This window comes from Temnothorax curvispinosus, unplaced genomic scaffold, assembly GCF_003070985.1.
Source record: "Temnothorax curvispinosus isolate PA1 unplaced genomic scaffold, ASM307098v1 QBEX01010155.1, whole genome shotgun sequence".
NCBI classification, from domain to species: Eukaryota; Metazoa; Arthropoda; class Insecta; order Hymenoptera; family Formicidae; genus Temnothorax; species Temnothorax curvispinosus.
In genome coordinates, this window is record NW_020219935.1 from 1 (window position 1) to 13,148 (window position 13,148).

The following is a 13,148-nucleotide window of genomic DNA, read 5'->3' on the forward strand; positions in this document are numbered from 1 at the left end:
GCCTGAAAAGTGACTATAGAAATACGACTGGTCAGGATTGGAAGCCCGCGAATTCGGAGGCAGCGTCGAAAAAGGAAAAGCAAAATTCTCCCAAGCCCGGAAAGACGTCGGAGAAAGAAGTTGCGAAACACGCGGATAGTCAGGATGCAGATACAAGCAAAACTGGGACGAGATTAGGACTGGAGGCGAAGAAGGAAGAGAACTTCTTTGATTGGTATTCGCAAGTTATCACGAAGAGCGGAATGATTGAATATTATGACGTGTCAGGATGCTACATTCTTCGTCCGTGGAGTTTCTTGATCTGGGAGATGATAAAGGAGTACATCGATAAAAAGATTAAGGCGCTCGGTGTTGAACCATGCTATTTTCCGATGTTCGTTACTCGTGGCGCATTAGAAAAGGAGAAGGCGCATATAACGGACTTTGCGCCGGAAGTCGCGTGGGTAACAAAATGCGGCGAAGACGATATGGCGGAGCCCGTAGCTATACGGCCCACCTCGGAGACTGTTATGTACCCGGCTTATGCCAAATGGCTGAGGTCTGACACCGAGTTACCTCTTAAGCTCAATCAATGGAACAACGTTGTGGTAAGTATTATCAGTCTTTTTTCTTTACTCTACTTTAATACCGCTCCGTTTCAATTATCTTATTTTTGTTTGCAGAGATGGGAATTTAAAGATCCCAAACCGTTTCTCCGCACCAGAGAATTTTTATGGCAGGAGGGTCATACCGCGTTTGCTACGAAGATGGAAGCGGAGAAGGAAGTGTTGATCATTTTAGATATGTACGCTAGAGTTTATGAGGAGTTGTTAGCGGTGCCCGTCATCAAAGGTTGTAAGACTGAAAAGGAGAAGTTCGCGGGTGGCGATTATACCACTACTGTCGAGGCGTTTATTTCAACTAACGGTCGCGCGATACAGGGAGCGACGAGCCATCATCTAGGACAAAACTTTTCGAAAATGTTTAATGTCCAGGTAGAAGGTATCGCGGATGGAGAAAAAACGTTTGTCTATCAAAATTCATGGGGTTTAACTACACGAACTATTGGAGTCATGATAATGGTTAGTACAATTATTATCATTATATATAGATGACACATGGCATGCTGCATAAGCTATGTATTTTATAATAAATACTTATTTATTTAGGTACACGGTGATGATCGAGGTTTGGTATTACCTCCAAATGTAGCACCAATACAAGTTATTGTGATTCCCTGCGGTATAGTCGCAAGCATGTCTGAGTCAAAGAAAAAGGAACTTCGAAATGAATGCGCCTCTCTGGTCAAGCAATTGAAAATAAATAAATTTAGAGTGCGGGATGATTTTAGACCTAATCGAACACCTGGATGGAAGTTCAACCACTGGGAGCTGAAAGGCGTACCAATCAGAATTGAATTCGGTCCAAGAGACATGGAAAGAAATGAAGTAACACTAGTACGAAGAGATAACTTTGAGCGAGAAGTTGTCAAAAGGGATGAGTTAATTTTATCGGTAACTTGTATGCTGAAAAAGGTGCAAGACAGCTTGTTACAGAGGTAAATGTTACTCAAAAATTTTTAAACCAATAACATTCATGAGATAACATATGGTTGACGTCACTCAATTTCATCTATTTGTTTATAGAGCGAAGCACAAGTTAGACGAGCATATTAAACAGGTAGAAAACTGGGACGAATTCAAACTCGAGCTCGATGAAAAGAATTTATTATTGTCACCTTTCTGCGGAGAACCGGAGTGTGAAGATAACATTAAGCAACAAAGCGCACGGTAAAATTTCCTTCTGTATATGAAAAATATTTTTATGCACTTTATATTGCTTATCATAAACTTCAGAAAAATGCATTTATGAATGACTAAAATATCAAATTAAAACAAATTTTTTTTTTTTTTTAAGTAGATTACATTCTGTACATTTTGAGTTGATGTTAGTCGGAATGCTTTTTAAATATCTATGTATTGAAAGAGATTGTAAACAGTTTTTCCGCGGTTTTAATGGTTGAAACAGATGATTAAGAAATAACTAACAAATCTTGCTTTAAATTTTTATTTAATTTGTCACCTAGTGACATCCTCTATTTATAGTTTTTATTCGAAATAAATAGAAAAAATTTAATTAATCACTACAAAAGATATTGTAGAGTTGTGACGATATATAATATTAAAATCTTTGAAGCACTTTTCTTTAAAGTTATATTTTTCGACTTCTACCTTTTTCTAAGAAAGTATGAATTGATTTTTTCAAATTATAATAAAAGTTGAAATAAAATATAGCCAATCATATGAGAAAAGGGATGATTAAAATGTTCTAACTCAGTAATGAAAGAAAGAAACGTAAAAATAAGTAATTTGTTTAATAATTTTTCATCTTGCACTTTTTAATTATTTTTTATTGAATCACTATGTTACATATTATTTATTAATAGTATTTACATATTACAATTTGTTTTTTTACATTAATAATTTGAAAATCTAAATGTAAATTAAATTTGTTAAAAATATATTTAAACTTTCTTTAATTTAGTCACTTAGTGACTAAATTAAAGCAGCTTTCTTTTTTTACTCAATATGACTAATTACAGATTGAACACGATGGACGGAACAGTAACTATGGGCGCCAAGAGTCTGTGTATACCATTTAAGCAGCCAAAATTGACGAAACCTATCGAAAGTATCGATGAGTTGAAGCGTATTTTCGAAAGTAACAATGAGTTGAAATGTATTTACCAAGATTGCGAGAACAAAGCGAAGTTTTATACACTTTTTGGACGTAGTTACTAACGCATCCATAAAAGGTTCATATACATATAATGTTTAATAAATTTTACTGAAATTTTTGCATGTAAGTAATATGGAGTTTGTCATTTATTTTTATTTAATTTTTATTTATTCCTTTTGATTTCTCTCTCTCTCTCTCTCTCTCTCGACGAAATTAGCATTATTATGTTTCTGAGGAGAGACGAGGGTACTCAGGGGACGGAGTCGCCGACGAGCATAGTCCAAAAATTGACTCGTAGCCTCAGGATTCCGTGGCGAGAAGCGGTCCGAGATCCGCACGCAAGATCGATCTCGCGCGTTGATTGTTTCTCACTTTTCCAAGTATAATGGCTGCGCTCGAATGAGACGCGGATCCTTACCTTCCTCCCGTCGCACACCAGGCACAAGCTGGTTCCGGGCTTGTCCAAAATTCTAGTGCTCGCAGCCGCTTCAAATGACCGAACGTATCCGCATTGTCACCGGAAGCGTCGACGTAGCAGCGAAACACCATTCCGTCGTGGTACTCGGTGATGCTTCGCGTACCGCTGAGATCGCGTCAACGAAACCTGCCACTGCCGGCCGAGGAATAGCGCGCGTGAACGCGAAGGGAGCAAGATAGAGAAATTTCCCGGGTGAATCCTGCAAACGTCTCTTTACGCACGTGTCGTGGCGAGAAGACGATCGAGGACTCGACTGACTGCCCGTCCTCAGGAGGGGAAGGGTCAGTGATGAGGAATCGATGAAGGATTAATTGGCATGGCCACGCGACTCAGCCCCCGAAATTCGGAGGTGAACGCTCTTGAGCAGCGGGGCTATCTCATAGGCAAGAAGATCGGACAGGTTGTTCGTTATTCCCTCTTGTCTTTCGTTTCTCTTACGCGTTTTAATATTTTCCCGCTTCTTCGTCCGTTCTCGCGATAGCACTTTCTTCAATTTGTACAATGGCTTTTGGCTACTATTTAATCAGCCTCTTGACTGTTTCCTAAATTATATTTATTACATAAAGGTGATCTTTATCTCTTTCCATACTCATTCTCTTCACTTTTTGAAGAATCATCTTGTAATTGTTTGATGGTGTTGGTCGACCGCGCCAGAACCATGACTACAAATTTTGCGTTTTATAATACACGGAATTATCGTTTTCAGGGTTCTTACGCGACCGTCCATCTAGCAGAGTATATCGATGGAGCGAGTTCTAAGAAGATGCGTCTGGCCTGTAAGATTTTCGATAAGGAGAAAGCGCCAAACGACTTCTTGGACAAGTTCTTTCCCCGCGAGCTTGAAATCCTAACGAAGATAGAAAATCCGCATATCATTCAAGTAAGAGTAACCAGGAAAATGCTCATCTCTTCGTCTTTGATAAGGGATGAATGATTGGAGACTCATACTGTTTCTCTTTTCTTTCAAAACTGGCCGAGACCATGGCTATTGAAAGTAACTTCGAGTTCTCTACTCGAAAAGGGATATATTGGAACTTTATTATCATAATAAAGTTATGTGGGTGATAAGGGATTATTGCGATTAATGTAATGACGATTAGTAATTGTAATCTAATGTAATTTGATCGCATTTCGTCCAATTCTGACGTTAACGCGTCAGCAATCCTAATTTCGTCGAGCGCAGGTGCACAGCATCCTGCAGCGCGGCCCGCGCGTCTTCATCTTCATGCGCTACGCCGACAATGGCGATCTCCTGGACTTCGTGCAGACCAACGGCATGGTGCCGGAACAACAGTCGCGATTGTGGTTTCGTCAGATGGCGTCCGGCTTGCACTACCTGCATAGCAAGAACATCGCCCACCGGGATCTCAAGTGCGAGAACATACTACTCTCGCGGAAGTTCAATGTGAAACTGGCGGACTTCGGTTTTGCCAGGTTCTGCATGGACCACGAGGGCAGGCGGGTCCTAAGCCAGACGTACTGCGGCTCGGCGGCTTACGCCGCGCCGGAGGTCGTCGCCGGCACTCCGTACAATCCGAAATTGGCGGACGTGTGGTCGCTCGGCATCATCCTCTTTATCATGCTGAACGCGACGATGCCGTTCGACGACGAAAATCTGCGGAAGCTCCTCAAGGACCAGATGTCGCGCAACTGGGTATTCAGGTCCCGTGTCCGCGACACCGTGTCCGCGCTGGCGAAGAACATCGTCCGGCAGATCCTCGAGCCGGACATCACTCTTAGGCTTACGCTCGAGAGGGTGCTGGGCCACGAGTGGGTGAGAGCGAGGAAGGATAGAACGGGCTCCCTCGTCGGAAGACTCGTCCACTCAGCACCGCCTAGTCATACTCCGGTTACGACAAACAGCATTAATTATAGAATTACATTAAAGGTTCCTGGTCTCTTAGTCATAGTGGATCATGATAATAGAAGCGAGGAATGTTTTTTATGCATTATAAAAAGCATTTTTTTTGTTAGCTATTAATTGAAATAGCATTGTAAGATTATTATAATAAGAGTTACAATGTGTGTAAAAAATTGATTTTAATGTGTCTTGAAGTGTAAAAACAAAATTTACATTATTCTGTTATAATTCACCTGCAGTGAGAAACCAGGAGTCTTGATTGACATGATACAAAAGTTTTTAAACACGTAACATAGGGTTTTATAAAGATTGCTACATAAAAATTAATTTACTTTTGAGCGCGCAATTGTTCACATAATAAGTCCGAGAAATAATTGCAACGTTCCGCACAAAAATTATTTCGAAGAAGCGTAACGATTTGTCGCCTGTGCAATTAGATGTGCGGAGGCGGTAATCTGGGCGGGTCGGGAATCGGAAACGTACCTGTCGTAACGAGGGCACTACCTGCATTGAAAAATTCGGACAATAAGAATCAACCGTCCTCGAAGACGGTAAATACCTCGGGGAAAGATCAGCAATTGCCTATCACCGTGGGATAAGAAGACACGCGAAGAGAATTAATCACACATCGACAAGCTATACAATTGAAAATACAAGAGATTGCAGACTAAAAATGTCAAACAATTATTTTCGAAAACATTTACACTTGTCTTTACGAATATTTTTTCTTAATTTCCTATTGGATTGCACGACCAATGCAAACTTACATGGATGTTGATAACGTATTATTGTTGCTTAATAAAGTCCATAATATTGCAATTTGATGTAAATTACCTGTCAAAAGTAACACGAGGGAAATTTAATCAATTAACGTTAAATGTTATTTAATAAAATCAATTTTCACTTTTTTTCTATAAATTGTCGAATTATAGTATGTTATTGATTTCACGGCACAATGGAGAGAATAGGAATTAAAAAATCTGCCGAATACATTAATAAGTTTATTGTACAGTTACTGCCTATTAATATACAAAACTATAATCTTTTTTTTTGGTTACATACACATATAACGGGGTATCTTCTGTGAATGTAATATATAACGATATAAGTGATATATTTCTTCTTCTACATCTAATTTACATGAAAATAACAAATAATTTACACGATTCGATCTTTTGCGTTGTGAAGTCGAGCTCGGTTAGTATAGCACCTTGTGACACTGAAGAGGATACTGACACGCAATATGAGAGGGAGGATTATAAGAATTAAGTTTTTCATGCGACGTAAAAGAAATCGCCGACTGAAAATAATTTTTAGATTAACTCTTTTGGAACAGTTGTAGAATATAAAACACTCGAAACCGCACAGACGGTTTCACGCTATCCTTCCTTAAAGAATTAAAGAAATTTTCTTTTTTTGTGTAAAGCGTTATCTAACGTTCCGCGATATGTTCCACAGATTTTTGCTTGTACGGGCTTTACATATTTGTTCCTAAATTCGGCATTATTTATTCAATTATTTTTCGAAATAGCAAAAGTTTCGTATAAAAGTATAATCTTCATCTTTGTAAAATAGTTTCGCAGATGTTTATTTATAAAACCGTTGTAAATATAGAAAACTTTTTTTCGTGCAAAACAAACCATAATTGTGACGATTGTCAATATTATTTGTACCTTAATAATAAGGTAAACATATCGGTAAACATTTTTCTGAATTAGCCTCCTGTCGAATAAAAATAACTGTAGTTACTAAAACTCTTCCGTAGTGGAGGCAAATTAGACCAAAAAAGTGCGTTATCTCGGAACCGGTTAAAACTACTCGGATTTGAACGTTTTTTTTTTTAAATGTAGGTAATTAAAAACACTACAGTGTTTATGGGTTAAAAATTGACGCTTTAAATAGGAAATTCAAGAAATTTCCGAAAAATTGAAATTCTAAGACAAAACATTTTTTTAACGTACTAGCTTGCAATTTTTGCTTTTGTAATGTTATTTTTTATTCTGTAAAATATTACATTTCGAATTTTATAAATTGTAATCAATAAAAACATGATTAACTATCTGAAAAACCTCTTTTTTATAATTATTTTAAGTTTATAAGCAAAAAATGCAAGCTAGTTAAAAAATGTTTTGTCTTAGAATTTCAATTTTTCGGAATTTTCTTGAATTTCTTATTTAAAGCGTCAATTTTTAACCCATAAACATTGTAGTGTGTTTTTAATTACCTACATAAAAAAAAAAACGTTCAAATCCGAATAGTTTTAACCGGTTCCGAGATAAAAATCTAATTTGCCTCCACTACCGCTTACGCGTAGAAGGGACACAATATTTTATTTACAGTATACAATGTTAAAACATGATAAATACGACCAGATTTAAATATTTTTACAAGTGTTAACCAGCATGCAAAAACGGTCGGTCCTTGAACAGGCACGTAACGAGCGCGAATAGGTAATGCGTGGAACGCATCTCATCATCGCTTTTCAGAATATGTTAGTTTCGGTTTTATACACTCGTTGCAGTACTGGATTAAACCCATCCACCGGTCAACTTGTGGAACATCTCCTCGTTCAACGTTTGATTCGCCTCTTTCGAGCGCATTGATAGGAAGATGTAGCCTCCTATGAATTCATGGACAACCTTGCAGTCCGCTGATTGACATTCAAAAATGATATTTTCTTCCTCGAATTGTACCATCATGTGCTTTACTTCCCAGTTAACGTTCCACGCCTGTAAAAGAGACAAGATCATGCATTTTTATCTTGAGATATATATTTTTCACTAAAAGCGTCTTTTGGAATTATGGAACTCCAGTCAATTCTAAACGATTTTTCTGTATCCAAAATTTATCGTTACTTTTCGATTTTCAAAACATTATAACTTTACCAAAATCTGTATGAATTAAAAGGATATTAAAAGAATATCTTAAAAGAATATATCTATTTTCTTGCTCTTAGAATTTAATTTTCGGAAGATCCATTATTTTTAATCCATAATCATGAAATACGGATATTTTTGTAAAGAAAAAATTAGTTCAAAATTGCCCCAAGTATCTGGAAGGAAGCGCGTTTAGGGATATCCGCGAATAAAAGTTTACGAGAGGATACAAACAACACATAAAATATGCAAATGAATACGTACCTTCATGGTGTTATATCTCCAAGTCTTTAGATGATCGCCACTGTGAAGATCCATCCGCATTAGCCTGTTATTGGCGATACCTAGCAGCTCGTCCTTGCTCTTACCGGTAAATCGCACGACAAAAAGCGAGATACCGTATTCCGGCAGGGACTGCCATGCCTTGATATAATTCAACTTCGCCTCGATGAGGTGCAGGTCTTTAACGTTTGCGTGTGCTTCCAAGATTCTCTGCACCAACTATGTGGAAAACAAAAAGTGTCAATGCGACTAGTTGGTTCGATCATTCATCACTTAATCGAATGCGAATGATTTGTTACCTTTCCTTTGAACTTCTTTGCAAATCTAGGCGCGACATAGTCTTCCGGTACGATGTCCAAAGCGCTCGGATTGATGGCCGGCGCGGGCGCGGGCCTCTGCAGTTGCAGAAAAGCTGTGATACTGTTGACCTCGCTCTCGTAGGACGCATCGGCGAGGGTGCGGCCCTTGGCCGCTAATCTGCACGCAGCCATCCACTTTGCGTATTGTTGTTCCTAAAATAATAAAGAATCGTGATGGGATCGAATTCAAGCGAGTATCTGGGAATCGAATCAGTTCTAACATTTAGTTTTTATTTTGTAAAACTTGAGAGAAACTCCACTCGTGAGAACTCCGTTTTCGATGCAACATGTATGTTATTATATGTTGGCGTGTGGCCAAACACCAACGTGTGACAAGCGTTAATATATATTTGAGAACGGTTAATTCAATAATGCTGCTGCTTGGCGACGACACGCCACATTAATGCGAGTTTAATCCGCTTACGTTGTCGCATCTTATCCACATCTCGGTCATGCCTTCGGCGCTGGGCACCTCCAGTCTGATCCCGTAGCGACCTTGCGACAGATGTACGTCCGGCGTGACCTCGCAGCCGCGCAAATTGATCACGTAGACCGGCGATTCCGAGCCACCCGCCTCCTCCCTGCTTTTGTAGAGCCTGAGCTGGAGATCGCGGCACGTAAACCAATAGCGTTTGAAGGCTTTCAATGTGAAACGCTTCGGCTTGAAGAAACGCAGTTCGTCGCAGAGCTCGGGCACCTGCGTAATGTCGCTGGGTCCGTTGCTGATGTTGCTGCCCTCCAGGGTCACCTGCAGATCCGTCAAGGCCGCGTCGATATCGTCCTCGACGGGCGAAGTCGCTCCGTTGCTGTCGTAGGTGGGCTGCGGCACGCTCGCCTGAAGATTCACTTGTACCTGCAATGGAGAAGCGTAGGTAAAATTTCTTGTTTTTTTTTTCTATTTATTTTCCTTTCCGTTCAACGTTGCGAGGACGGGGAAAGTGGGTGTGCAAGAGGTACAAAACACATTTTGTGGGTCGAGGCGAGATGATCACATATCTTTTCTTGGTTGTGTTGTCGCGTGACGGCATCGCGGCTATGGTGGAACACCGGCTGGCGGCCGGAGCAATCGGTTCAAGGACGTGACTATTTGCATGTATTATGCGTCGCGTGGGGTTCCTCCCTCGCGACGAAGCGGCATAAATATATCGAGAACAAACCGGCACGGTGAGTCGTATATATGGTCGCAAAGAATGGAAGGATCAAATATCGAAAACCGAGATACGAACGCATTCCAATGTCTCTATCCGCCTGCGTGATACATTTGCATCTGTCGTAATATTTATAAGCGAATCTCCATATCGGTTCTTGTCACGTCGGTCTATTTATACCATTTAACATTTTACATTAGACCGCGTTTATTTTCTACAAGCGTTTTAAAAAATTTCGACACGCAACGCATTAATGATCATTTCTGCCGACACAATGATCGTTCAGATACCTGAAGCGCCGCGAACATCAGCATCTCCTCCTCAGTGCAGTCGATCTCCTCCGCGAGCAACTGCCACTTGGCTTGTTCGTAAATCATGTTGATGCGCACCGCGTCGGTCTTCGGATTCAGGTCGTAGAAGGAGTAGAATTTGAACTTCAGCCTGAGCGTGTCGAATTCGCGGATACCCTGCTCCATGATCGACAGGGAGGAATCCAGCCAGGCGACGTTCATTCTCGCCCTCTCGATCAGGCTCTTCGGCCTGACCAGCTTCACCCGCACCTCCGGCGAGATCGACGTTGGGCTCTGCGCCAAGGACTCCGTCAGTCCGCCGTTCAACGCCTCGAGGCTCATAGTGCTGTTATTCGCGTTGAAGGAGCCGGTGCTGCCGAAGCCGGAGGAATTGTTGTTCCTCTTCCACGTGCCGGTATACTGGAAATTGCAAGCGCAATTTTGATGCATCGTCATAAAATAACTACGACATGATTACGTTATCTACGTTATTCAGATCTGTCCAACATATCATGACCGTACATTCCATAAAATTCATTCTATTTTGATCCTTTTTCAAAGAAATTACTATACATATTTAATGAAACAAATATGTAAAAATATAGATAACAGTAATATTTTATTTCATAATTCTAAATATTTAGCAGTATGATCACAGTAGGAACGAAAGGAAAGAAAGATATCGTTTGTGTACGGTAGGCCTACCGAGACGGGAGAGCTGATCGGTGTGCTGTGATTTCTGTTGTTAGGCGTAACCGGCGCGCACATGAATGGGCTCGATTGATCTAAACTTCCTGTGGATCCCCTGGGACTCTGGCTGGCTGGGATGAAGGTATTCGTGTCGGCCGGTACGTTCCAATGCCCGTTCTTCTGATTCTCAATTTTCTTCTTGGCCGGCAGATCCTTCAGATTGTATTTCAGGTGATTCGGCTCGAGCGGCTTGCAGAACGAAAGCTCCTCCGGGTGTCTAATGCCTGCGGCAACGATCGTAAGGATTTGATTAATCTCGCGTTAGAGTCAAGTCTATTCGACTGAGGAGAGAGATAGAGAGATAACGTGTCTCTCCCTCGCTTCAGCGCGAGGAGCCAAAGGCGAAGTAAAAACAATCATGACATTCATTCCCTATATTCTTACAAGGGAATGGAGTAATTGACGGACAAAGATCGCGTTGGTGTCTATTTATGAATATGACACACTGATCTCGTATCGTCGATGCTTATTTATTAAATAGAATCACTGATAGAACTGGGCGGATAGTACTGGGAGGATAATCCGAATTATTTTATTTTTTGAATATCCAGATATTCAAAAGAGAAAAATAATAAAGGAATAATCTGAATATTCGAAATTATTGGATTGAATTTTTATTCGTTATGGAGTTTGAATTTACTCCAAATTTGAGTCAGTATGTTCACTCTATTTAGAGTGAAATTTCACTCCAAGGAGAATTATGCGAGAATATATAATAAAAAAATAATATATATAATAATAATCTGTTAGTATTATATAGATTAATGTTAACACATTTGAATTTTGATTTATTTGTGTAATAAGCCGAAAAGTAAACAAATGTTAAAAAAAAATTCGTTATTTTTCATAAATATCCTATTCCTGTATTTAATACTATTTTATAATTTTCCCGAATATTCGGATTTTATAGGATTTTATTTTTTTTATATTCGAATATATTCGGCTATCCGGATAGTCTCAGCACTAGACAGAAGTGCAAAAACGGTAGCGAGTTTGGAACGAGCTGAGTCGCGTAAAGATCAACGGTCACCTCGCTTCAAGGCAACGTTATAACGCAATATTTCCCGAACGCGGAATTACTTTTTAGGTCATTAGCAGAATGATAAGCGCGTATCTGCAACGGTACTTCCTCCTACTCGGGGAGTCAGCTTTATCCTCGCGACGGGAATTATCGCGTTAACCCACTTCCTTGATTAAAAAGCGAGCTCGGTGAGCATGCCGCGGTGGCGAAATCGACAGCCGCGACGGTTTATGCGCGACCTTCGCGTGACAAAAGTGAGCTTATCGCTTCTATTTCGTTGGCGCGTGCAATATTAATTATAAGCGTTGACACGCTTATCCACCTCGTGCTGCGACGCGCTTGCATCGCGACCCTTGCCACATTTATCTATTGATAATAAATACATAAAACTTTGTAACGAACTGTAATAATTTCTCGACGTGCCCTGAAAACGCGACGTAACAAACGATTTCGTAATTTGGGGAGATTTCTTGCTCAATCGGTTTGTCATGAAAAAGACGAGGCGACGTAAAGTCATTCGGATAATCATAGAAGCAGCCAGGCTGCTGTTGCAAAACGGATTACGTAATATCATGTCGAAATATATACACGGAGTATCCCGTTTTTCTCGAAGCGTATTCTATTTTCAACGAAAGCTGAAAATACGACGCTGCAGCATGCGTGTGTAAAAGAGACGCGAAATTTTTCTAGTTAAATACATGTACTAACTGTACATTATATCTACAATGTTAATCGATTGACGTCCGCGACATTCTTTCTCTCGTTCCTCGTACTTAATCGTCGTTAACGAAGGCACGCAGCCGCGCTCGATTGATTCGCTCGTTTCCATCGCGACTCCTTAAATGGTGTCAATGGGTTCGCGGACACTCACCGAGTTCCTTGCACAAATTGATGACCGCGTTGAACGTCTTGACGGAGAAGTCAACGCGGCAGTCGAGGCATCGCATGTCCGGCAATTGCACCCTCAGGGTCTTGTGCATCGGCGTGAAATGCAGCAACGCGTCCGCCGCCACGCCATACTGGTCCAGGGTGCTGCGTGTTCGGGTCAGCCAGTGATTCCGTACTGGCCACCAAAGCGCGTGGTCCGACCAGTCCATAGCGATGTCTGTAACGATAGATGTAAACAATTTAATTCAAGTACGAAGAGTAAATCGTTTTTTTTATAAGTAAAATTTTAATTAAGTTATATGAGAATAGTGGGCCAACGATTGTTAACGTAAAATCTTGTGTTTAGCTCGTATCGTGTTGGTTCCCTATTTTCTCATATCTAAAATTAATTAATAAAACAACTTACTAAAATTATCTTAAGTTAAAACGAATTTGTCGATATTATAATATTACATAATGAGTGGCATGGCAGGTCTA

At 40.2% G+C, this 13,148-nt stretch overlaps 3 protein-coding genes across 3 annotated transcripts; 2 read left to right on the plus strand and 1 right to left on the minus strand.

The window, feature by feature from the left end:
• Positions 1 to 44: 44 nt before the first annotated feature.
• Positions 45 to 2,849, plus strand: LOC112459812 (bifunctional glutamate/proline--tRNA ligase-like; the record flags this gene model as incomplete). The annotated part of the gene is made up of 5 exons (XM_025024141.1): positions 45 to 587; positions 663 to 1,061; positions 1,149 to 1,537; positions 1,626 to 1,769; positions 2,582 to 2,849. Coding segments are annotated over 5 exons (1,674 nt in total), but the record flags the coding sequence as incomplete, so codon positions are not given.
• A 105-nt stretch (positions 2,850 to 2,954) lies between these two features.
• Positions 2,955 to 5,984, plus strand: LOC112459815 (testis-specific serine/threonine-protein kinase 3-like). The gene is made up of 4 exons (XM_025024143.1): positions 2,955 to 3,596; positions 3,903 to 4,076; positions 4,380 to 5,045; positions 5,495 to 5,984. Exons 1-4 carry the CDS (start codon positions 3,513 to 3,515, stop codon positions 5,654 to 5,656), a joined length of 1,086 nt encoding a protein of 361 aa, XP_024879911.1. The 5' UTR covers positions 2,955 to 3,512; the 3' UTR covers positions 5,657 to 5,984.
• A 61-nt stretch (positions 5,985 to 6,045) lies between these two features.
• On the minus strand, positions 6,046 to 12,880 carry LOC112459814 (unc-112-related protein-like). Its single transcript, XM_025024142.1, has 7 exons — positions 12,655 to 12,880; positions 10,718 to 10,986; positions 10,013 to 10,432; positions 8,999 to 9,427; positions 8,515 to 8,727; positions 8,198 to 8,434; positions 6,046 to 7,786 (listed from the first exon to the last, which is right to left on the minus strand). The coding sequence occupies exons 1-7, from the start codon at positions 12,878 to 12,880 to the stop codon at positions 7,586 to 7,588; spliced, it is 1,995 nt and encodes a 664-aa protein (XP_024879910.1). The 3' UTR covers positions 6,046 to 7,585.
• Between the last annotated feature and the right edge of the window lie 268 nt (positions 12,881 to 13,148).

Coding starts and splice junctions, on each gene's coding strand:
- LOC112459815 (XM_025024143.1), top strand. CDS start 3,513: ATGGCCACGCGACTCAGCCCCCGAAATTCGGAGGTGAACGCTCTTGAG. Junction 3,597..3,902: donor TAGGCAAGAAGATCGGACAG/GTTGTTCGTTAT, acceptor TATCGTTTTCAG/GGTTCTTACGCGACCGTCCA. Junction 4,077..4,379: donor AAAATCCGCATATCATTCAA/GTAAGAGTAACC, acceptor CGTCGAGCGCAG/GTGCACAGCATCCTGCAGCG.
- LOC112459814 (XM_025024142.1), bottom strand. CDS start 12,880: ATGGACTGGTCGGACCACGCGCTTTGGTGGCCAGTACGGAATCACTGG. Junction 9,428..10,012: donor TGATGTTCGCGGCGCTTCAG/GTATCTGAACGA, acceptor TCTCCATTGCAG/GTACAAGTGAATCTTCAGGC. Junction 8,435..8,514: donor CAAAGAAGTTCAAAGGAAAG/GTAACAAATCAT, acceptor TTTTCCACATAG/TTGGTGCAGAGAATCTTGGA.